Source organism: Corvus hawaiiensis, chromosome 6 (genome assembly GCF_020740725.1).
Source record: "Corvus hawaiiensis isolate bCorHaw1 chromosome 6, bCorHaw1.pri.cur, whole genome shotgun sequence".
NCBI classification, from domain to species: Eukaryota; Metazoa; Chordata; class Aves; order Passeriformes; family Corvidae; genus Corvus; species Corvus hawaiiensis.
This window is the reverse complement of record NC_063218.1, coordinates 25,342,116-25,351,180: the sequence shown is the minus strand read 5'-3', so window position 1 is coordinate 25,351,180 and position 9,065 is coordinate 25,342,116. Positions and strand designations below refer to the sequence as shown.

Sequence of the window (9,065 nt, the reverse complement as noted above, 5' to 3'; positions counted from 1 at the left end):
TGATCCTGTATCCCGTTAACCCTCTGGCGCAGCTCCCCTCTGGGAACAGGGTCCGGGCCCTGAGAGGGGCAGGGGCCTTCCGGGGTCTGGCAACATCCCGGGTTGTTTTTCCACCAAGAAGAAAAAAAAAGGCGGAAAAAAAAGGGAAAAAAAAGGAGAGATGCAAGGAAAGGAGCGTCGGGGGGGGGGGGGGGGGAACCAAAGGGGGAAATACAAAAGAATATTCGTAATGTGTATAATTTATTAGAAGCTTCTGAGGACTATATTTAAGCCAAATATCTACATAAGTTACAACAGGAAAAGGCGGCGTGCGCAAATAACAAACTGCCAGAGGATTTACGACGGGGCGATCAGAGTCCATAAAAAAGGTGGGGGTTGGTTTGGTTGATTGTATTTTTTTCCTTTTCTTTTTACAACAAAATATACAGGCTACTAAAAACTATGGGTTTAGTCCAACTTTTGACAGCATTATACAGCTACAGGTTCACATCAAACGTAAGGAGGAAAATAAAAGCCAAGCCTTTGATGACTCCACGTCTCCATCCGCTGGCCCTGGCAGTGGGCTGGGAGAGACCGGGGAGGGGGAAGCTGCTTCTTGTGTCTGGGTGACGCGAATGCGTTTTTTTTGGGGGGAAAACCACCCCATCCCCCAAAATCTCTGTATTTACATGCAAGTCCTAGACGCTGGCAAAGTGTACATCTGATATCCAAGTCTTCAGACCATGCCTAAAGATGGTCCCCTTTCTGCAGACTGCTCCATGGTTATTAGTCAGAATAATTTTATACACCCCACAGGACAACTTGGGGGGGGGGGGGGGGGGAATAAAGACCCAAACCCATCAACAGTAACAACAAAATGGAACAAAAAAGTGTCTCTCTCTCTCTTAGGGGTCCGCAGAGACCACTCAGTAAAACGAGGGAAAGGGAGAAGAACATTAAAAAAAAAAAAAAAAAAAAAAAAAAAAAAAGAAGAAGAAAAGCACACAGTAGTTTGGAGAGGACAGAGATTTGTGTAACTGGGAAAATCTGCTTTTTTTTTGTCTTTTTTCTTTTTGCTTTTTTTTTTTTTTCTTTTTCTTTGTTTAATCCTTTTACCAGGTCCTACCGTATAGCAAGGTGGAGCAAGACATGGCAGTGCCATAGTCAGAAGTAGAAGAGTTCAGGTGAGACAAACTGGAGACTTGGCTCTGCAGAGAGGAAGGGCTGGCCGAGTGCTGTCCCATGTCTGGAGACTGCCCCGCACTGTTTGTCTGGTGGCTCTGATGCTGTCCGAGGCTGTTGCCATTGGTAGCCACTGTGATCGTTGTAGCTGCCTGCTGCTGATGGCTCTGGATAGCTGCTGTGGGTGTGTTGGAGCCTGCTTGGCAGGGCTTGCCATCCTTCACAAGCACTGGCACTGCCACCCTTCTGGGAGACTGCTGCTGCTGGCAGGAGCCGTTCTCCTGTTGCATCTGCTGCTGCGCAGCCTTGTCTTTGGCCTGGCGTTTCATCTTGTAGCGGTGGTTCTGGAACCAGATTTTGACCTGAGTCGGGGTGAGATGTATCATGCTGGCTAAATGTTCCCTCTCCGGGGCGGAGAGGTATTTTTGCTGCTTGAAACGTCTCTCCAGCTCGTAAACCTGGGCCTGCGAAAAAAGGACCCTCCGTTTCCTCCGCGGCGTGCTCTGGAGCGGGGCCATGCTCTTGCTCACGTCTCCCAGGGAGCCGAGGCTGCCCATGCCTCCCATGTTCATGCCCGAGGACGGCGCCATGAAGCGGGAGACTGCAAGGGAGAAGGCGGCACGTTTTAGGCGGCTCGGCTTGGCCCGGCCCGGCCCGAGTAGGGCCCCGCGCTCCGGCAGCCCCCGCCGCCGCCTGCCCCCAGCGGAGCTCCGCAGCCCCCCGGCAGCCCAGCCCCGGCCGCGGCCTCGGGGCGCCCGCGCTTCTAAACAACGACTCACGTCCCTGAGGCGAGCGGTGGCCCCCTTCTCGCCCGGCCCAGCCCCGGTGAATAAGGGCGACCACTCGCCCCTCGTCCTGCCCGGGGGGGACAGCCAAGCAAGTACCTGATGTGACAGCCGCGGCGGCAGCGGCCGCGGACAGCGGCTCCGCCGGCGCCGGCCGAAGAGGACTCTCCCGCTCCCCCGCCGCTTCCCGGGACGCGGCCCCGGCGCCTCCAGCTTTCCCCGTCGCCCGCCCGGTGCCGGGCGGCGCGCAGGCGGGCGAGCACCGCCGGTTCCCTTTGGGCCCCCGGACCGCGACGCTCCCGCCCCGCTGGACGGCGAGAGCCAGGCTCCCGGTCCCCGCCACCGCGGGGCTTCCAACCCCCTTGCCCCGCAAAAACAGCCGCGGGAGGCTGACAGGCAACCAGCCGGGGTGGAAGGACCGGGAACGATCCTCGGGCAGGAGGAGGAATTTGGGGTTTGGGGGGCGCGTCTGGGATTTAGACCGACTTTTGCCCGGCCGCGGACCCCCCGTGCCTTCCGCCCGCGGTGTGTCGGGGCAGTAGCTCAGTAACCCCCCACCGGCTGCCCAGCCCCGGGCTGACTTACTTGAGGAAAAGCGGGGATCCGGGTTGGTACCGTACCATCCTGTCGCCGAAGCGCTGTTCCTCATGGTGTCCTGGTAAGGCGGCAGCTCGCTCATGTTGCCCAGGTTCCCATTGCAATAGCCCCCCATCGTAGCATGGGAGAGCTGGGGGACCCCTGCCGCTGTCATATGGTAGGCGGCAGTCACTGTTCCGTTGTGGCCCATGGGGTGCTGCTGCATGGCCGGCTGAGAAACCTGAGACTGTCTGTAGGCTGACAGGGGAGCCCCCAAGTTACTGCCCTCCATGCCCACTTTCTTGTAGCTTTCCTCCAAAGGACTCAAGATGTCAGACACTGAGAAAGGAGTCGTATGCTTTGGGCTCATCGACATGATTCGGCGGCTGGGGAAAAAAAAAAAAAAAGGAAGGGGAGGCAAATTTTTTTTTTTTTTTTTTGCCAAATATTCTGGTGTTGCCTTAACGCCGATCTTGTTGGATGTACACGTAACCGAGTGGACGAAGTCCGCCTTAATTGGATTGAGTGGAGGCTCAGGGCTGCCTTTCGTTTGTTTTAGCCAGACGCCAGGTTTTAGGCTGCCACCAGAGGCGGGGCATAGGCACTAAAGCAACAAGACAATAGAAGCCTACATCTTGCCCAAGATAATTAGCTTACATGCTGATGACAAGGTAAACACCTTTAAGTTTTACTTGTCAGAATCTTTTTATGTCTTTAGGAAAAAAAAAAAAAAAGAGGGAGAGACAGAGAGGACGGGAGAGAGAGGAAAAAAAGAAAGAAAGACCCCGTGAGCACAACTCTTTTTTTTCTCGGGGATGGCAATATCGTGGACGGCAAATGGAAGGCAAAGCAAAAAGACCACCATTTGACTGGGTAAAAGGATTTAAAAACAGCTCCCGGGTGGCAAGGCTGTCAGCCCAGCCTTTGTGAGAGCTGGGGAAACGGGGTGGAATGCCAGTAAGCTAAACGACAGAACCTCTCTCTTCCCCCACTAAGTTTGGTCCGGAAGGAGCCCCGCCGCCGGGAGGACAACTCTCCGGAGGGCAGACCATTCTCTCCGGGACACAGCTTCCCGTGCCCCGCATTCCCCGCACTGGCTTGTCAGATGCCCCGGTCGCCTGGGGCTGAACAAGCGCTTGGGGTTTCGCATCTCGGGAACACTCTCTATGTCTCCTAAGACACTCAGTGCAAGGATCGTTTCTCTCCCTAAACCGTTAAATTCCTTTCAAATAGGGATTTATATTTTTTACAATATCTCAGAGAGAGGTGAAAGACGCAAGTTTGCAAAATCAAGCAGTAATTTAATTGCCTGGGGCGAGAGACCGATGAAAAATAGTTTAGCGCAAAATGTTGCTTGTTATTCTCAAAGGCAGAGACTTTCACAGTCTCTCGTGGTCCCTCTGAAGCTGAAGCTGCTTTCTAAGGTTATTTATACAGCACGGGAGCTGGATGGAGAAGACCTCTCAGGTCATCTGCTACACGACCTTGCCAATGAATTCCCTGTAGTTTCCAATAAACTGCAATTTCTGGCACTTTCGGATCTGTTCTCGGATCCGGTGTGAAAACAAAAGCGATCCATTCACAGCCACACGCACACGTACAGGCAGCCAGTAGCTAATGTCACTCGGGTCTTTGAAGAAATCTTCCAGAGCCTAGTGTCTCCAAAGCTTATATTTCGGGGTGATCCGGGCGGAGGAGAGAAACCTCCCCTGAGTGTTTCACACCCCGGCCTACTGCCCTGGCAAACACAATTTAATACAGCGATTACCTGAATATTAAGAAAATTACAGCGAAGGTACAGTTAACCCAGGGACTTTGAAGTGTCAAGTAACTATTTAGTAATTGCACTTGTAAATATGTTTGTGCTCGGCTGGTTCGTGCTTAAAAATGCAAAAGTGCACTTGCTACCCGGGAATAACTAAATATCTTTGTCTAAAGTGGCAGCATAAATAGCCGGTCGCTTTGTGGCTGTGCTTGATATTAGTGCATAAGGATCATTTTGCTTCAATTGGGAGGCTCTCATTCACTAGGCAAGAAACCGTTTAGGAGAAAGTAGGTTCCCGTATGAGAGTTAACATCCTTCAAGTGTAAGCCTCAGTCTTGATTACACTTTAGAGCTCTGCAAGAGGTGAGCTTTTCCACACAAATATAATCGGGGGAACTTTCCTTCAATCAGGCCTCCAGCTCTCTTACATCATCTCAGCTGCTTCTTTCGGCGCTAGCTCCCTCAAGGCTGAATATCCCGAAGTGGGCTGGTTGTGAGTCTGCTAGGTCACCAAAAGGCAGGGAAGGGCGACTTTGGGCTAGAAAGGCGTTTGGTTTTTGCCTCTTCTTTTCCCTCTTTACATTCAAAACCTTTCAATTTTGTCTTTCCAGATCTCTGGAACATTTATTTACCCCGCTCCCCCCTCCCCCCCCCCGCCACGGTTTTTCCTCTTTCTGCGCGTGTTTTTCAGTAAGGTCTTTGGTTTTATTCCTACGGAGAGAGACACTCGACCTTGCCTTAGTGGTTTGGTTGTTTGGGGTTTGTGGTTGGTTTTTTCCCCCCGATTTTCTCAGACACACCATCCCCATGACTGTTTCATGAACCCTATAAAGAAGGGGGTGGAGGGAAGGGAAAAAAAATTAAATACCACAGGATCCACCACAATGACGGCTTGGTCGGCTTTAACCAGAGACGAAAGGCGGCAAGTGACCTTGCAATTTGTGGGGCAGGAGCAGCGACTCCGTCCCCATCCAGAGAGTGCGAGGTGGGGCAGCTGGCTAGGCCCCAGCAGCAGCTCCGGCGGCGGGAGCGGGGCGCTGGACACGCAGGCGGCCGAGATGCCCCGCCGCCCCGCGCCGGCCCCGGAGCACCGCCCGAACGACCCCTTTGGCCGTCGGCTGCGCCTGGCGGAGCTTATTTATCGTCTCACTTGAATGAGCGCAGGTTAAATAGCCTCCGAAACATTGCTCGGTTAGGTTATCCCGAGCGAGTCGGGCCTTGGCTCTGCGCGGGGTTTGGTACTGGGAAGCTAATGAGAGAGCGCTTCGTTCACCTTCGCTGGGAAGCGGGTGAAAAATTCTCTTGTGCGGGTCTGACTGCCGACTTAGGAGTACACCGGCGCGCATACAGGCACACCGACGTCTAGCTACTTTTTAGTCCGGCTAGATGGACGCGATGTAAAGGAAACAGGTCAGTCTCTGCACCTGCTTTCCTGCCCCAAATGCGCTGTAACGAGGCGAGTCACACCGTGGACAAGGGGTGAGAAAACTTCTTCTCTGGTGCCGTGTCCCTTCACTCTCGCTTTTCTTTCAAACCTTCCACCGGAGTTTTCGTCTGCCAGAGATGGCTGCTCCCAGCGTCCGGGGAGGGTGGCCGTCCCAACAGGGTCCTGCCTAGGCTGCATTTAGCGATATGTTCGTTTACCTGGTGATGCTGCTTAGTAAAACACTCGAGTGAAAAAGAAATGCAAAGGAGGAGAGCAAGGAAGATGAGATGCGTTTTGCCTGATGGAAGCATTTTCATGAGAAAGGCACGGTTTTCACCCCGTGTTTGCAGAAATGCGGCTACACGGACTTCCCTTCAATAGCTTCTGACCCCACACAATCCTTTTGATAACACTCGAGAGGTGGAAGAATGGGAGACTTTGTCAATCAAATGGTGCCAATCCCAATGGAAACGGTGCCACCAAGACCGCAGAGCGTTTCCTCATCAACTGGATTGCGGGGGCTGGGAACTCAAGGATCAGCTTTTGAAAGTGCGCACAGGGCTCTCCAAAGACAACAATGTCTTTTTTATACGAGCTGCTATGCCTCCCCAAGGGGAATCAAATATGTTCGGCCAGCCAGAGCTCGGAGGGCTCGGAGGGCAGAGGGTAAGGGTCCCACGCAAACCGCACGCAAATTCTTTCTCAACAAGAAAGATGCTTTCTAGGTGTAACTTTTTGATACAAAGCCATGGGGTGCTCCGTGCTCCCTCTGGGTCAGTTCACGGGTGCACGTCTGGCTGCACCCCCTGCCCAGCCCTGCCGCCCCCGCTCCCAGCGCCGAGGAGGCGGCCCTGCCCGCTGCCCCGCTCGCAGCCGTACAGCCCGCCCTGTCGCGGGAACAGCGCTCTGCGGCGGGACCAGACGCTCCTAGAGAGCTCCGAGTTAGAGGTGGCAAGAGCAGATCTGTGACAGAGCTCTTTCTTCGCTCCTGGTCATCAGTGCAAGCCTAACACATCCATAGAAACATGTAAATGACCACCTGGAAAAGTGGCACCACCGAGGTAGCTTGCCTCAACTTTCCCCTCTCGACCTACCCCGAGCGAGCTCATAGAAACTTCATCTGATTGCTTATGCATGCCGGTGTAATACACCCTCTGTTTCCCCATGCTCCCCAGAATGGAAGATGTGCCTAGCACACCTACGCCGGGAGCGGAGGTTTCCGTAGTGATCGGGTAGGGTGGACTTGTGTCTCTGCCGGCCGCGGACAGGGCGCTGGGAGCCGCTCCCCGCCTGGAAAGCCCATGCTTGGGCGTGTAAGAAGGCAGGAGTCCTCCTAGAGACGCACCCTGCGAGCGCTACCTAGGCACGGAGCGCTCTGGGTGTGTGTGGGGGGAAACGCCTGCTGTGGTTCATGGGGACGATTCCTCCCCGTGGGAAAGCCCCTCTGCCCTGGTTATCTCGTTCGGGTGGGAGAAACCCCTCAATACACGGGTCGAAACCTCTTCTCCTGGCGTGGGAATCTAAGGCAACCAGCGAGACCACCAAAGGCTAAAGCAAAATTCCTCACCCCTCCGCAGCGCACGCACAGTTGCTCCTCCAGCTGCCCAGGGCGTGGAGCATCTCGCAGCTGGGGGTTCTCGGGGCCCCTTCGCCACCAGTCCCTGGCGGCCCCAGTCGCTCTGTGAGAGCGAGGGCAGCGCTGCCTCCGCTCAGCTCTTTTCCCTCCTTCCCCAGTTCCTGGCGGACGGCTGAGCCTTCCTGCCCTAGTCCTCGACACACTCCCCGTCCTTCCTTCGCCGGGCCGTTCCCGGCCAAGAGGGCCAGGGTGGGGCCAGGTACGGGGTGTCAGGGCAGGGCTCCCGGGGCCGCGGCGGCGGGCGGAGGGCCACCGTGCCAGGGCGGGGGCGGCGGGGCCCCGGGGCACGCCTCGGCCCACCAGCCACACCGCGCCCCTCCGCGGCTGCCCGGCGTGGGGATCAGCGGGAAAGGACTGTTTTTAGGCATGGGTGTCCCGGTAGTCTCGGGTGGATAGCAGCAGCACTCGCCCCGATGTGCGAACCACTGTCTGAAAGCCTCGTCCGATATTACGAGCAGTTAATATATGCCTTCCACATCTGGCTTTCTCAGTGTCAGTAGACTGTCACTGCCGCAACACTGTCAGTACATACACACAAGACTTATTGTCTGAAGCGTTTTTGATACACCCAAGACAGAGGTGATTATGCAGAGGATTACTTGAAGCTGTTTGCTGAGACAATTTGCGAGAAGTTAGCCTGTAGAGATAGTTAAAAATATAAGCACGTTTTATTTAGATATAAACTCATGTAAAAATACTTTTTTATCGGTATATACCTACAAACAGAATCCTGGCGGGATCTATCCATTTATCTTCTTTTAGGTATAGCTATCAGTATATTACATTAGTTATCTTAGGAGTTATGTGCTTTTGTGTGTGTTCCCAGACATGCCTACACACACACCTACAAGCGTGGGGGTGCATACCACCGGCAGTGGGTATGCATGAGTATATGTTTACGCATACATTCACAGTCCTCAACCCTGTCGTCTCTTAAGTGTTTCAAAAAGGAACTCAGCTTTTAAGTGGGTCACCTTGCCTCCCTCCCTTCCTCTTTCCTCGCCCAGGCCTGCGGCCGCGCCGGCGCCGGGAAAAGGGGCTCTCGGCTCCCGGGTGGGGTTGGACGCCGAGGCGACGGACACCGACGTGCCTGTGTGTGCAGAGTGAAGGGGCAGGCTGGGGGTCGTCCCCGGCAGTTTGATTTACCGCAGACCTTTTCTGTTTCAGCGTGGCTGGCTGCGGCGGGCGGTGCGGGGGGCTCGTTGCTCACTGTCCCCTGGTTTGGTCTCGAAGCCCTCCCCGTGCCTCCGGACCGCCCCGCCGAGGGCCTCGGGGAGCTGCAGCCTGCCCTGTGCGTGCTGCGGGGCGGGGGCTCCGCGCCTTCCCGCGCCCTCCCGCGCCCTCCCGCGCCCTCGGGGCTGCGCGGACGGAGCACAGGGCCGAGCCCGGGGGCGCTCCCCCGCGCCCGCCGGAGTATGCGCGCTGGTGGACAGGCGACCTTTCCCCCTCGACCTTACCCTGGGGGTAACCAAAGCTCCCTTTTATTTTCAATGTCACTTCGGAGTTTGCCTTTTGTTCCCTGCTACCTCTCGCTTCCAGGGATACGGGCGGCTCCCCGCTGGCTCGGGGAAGGGCTAGCGGTTACGAAGATATCTCATTTAAAAACGACAATGGAGTCCTTTCGACCAGCCCGTGTGGTGCCCGTGCTTTATTTTCGTGCCGGGGATAATGGAATTGTTTGTTTTGCTTTTGTTTTCACAGCAAAACTCGAGGGCA

At 55.2% G+C, this 9,065-nt stretch overlaps 1 protein-coding gene across 1 annotated transcript; it reads right to left on the bottom strand.

Annotated features, from left to right (window-relative positions):
• Positions 1-221: 221 nt before the first annotated feature.
• Positions 222-7,547, bottom strand: NKX2-1 (NK2 homeobox 1). Its single transcript, XM_048308396.1, has 3 exons — positions 7,281-7,547; positions 2,532-2,908; positions 222-1,762 (listed from the first exon to the last, which is right to left on the bottom strand). Exons 1-3 carry the CDS (start codon positions 7,331-7,333, stop codon positions 1,092-1,094), a joined length of 1,101 nt encoding a protein of 366 aa, XP_048164353.1. The 5' UTR covers positions 7,334-7,547; the 3' UTR covers positions 222-1,091.
• Between the last annotated feature and the right edge of the window lie 1,518 nt (positions 7,548-9,065).

Bases quoted from the DNA above. Each gene is read 5' to 3' on its own strand.
- NKX2-1 (XM_048308396.1), bottom strand. From the start codon at position 7,333: ATGCTCCACGCCCTGGGCAGCTGGAGGAGCAACTGTGCGTGCGCTGCG. The intron at 2,909-7,280 runs GTGAGGAATTTT...TTTTTTCCCCAG, and splicing joins TGTGCGTGCGCTGCGGAGGG to CCGCCGAATCATGTCGATGA. The intron at 1,763-2,531 runs GTAAGTCAGCCC...TCTCCCTTGCAG, and splicing joins GGATCCCCGCTTTTCCTCAA to TCTCCCGCTTCATGGCGCCG.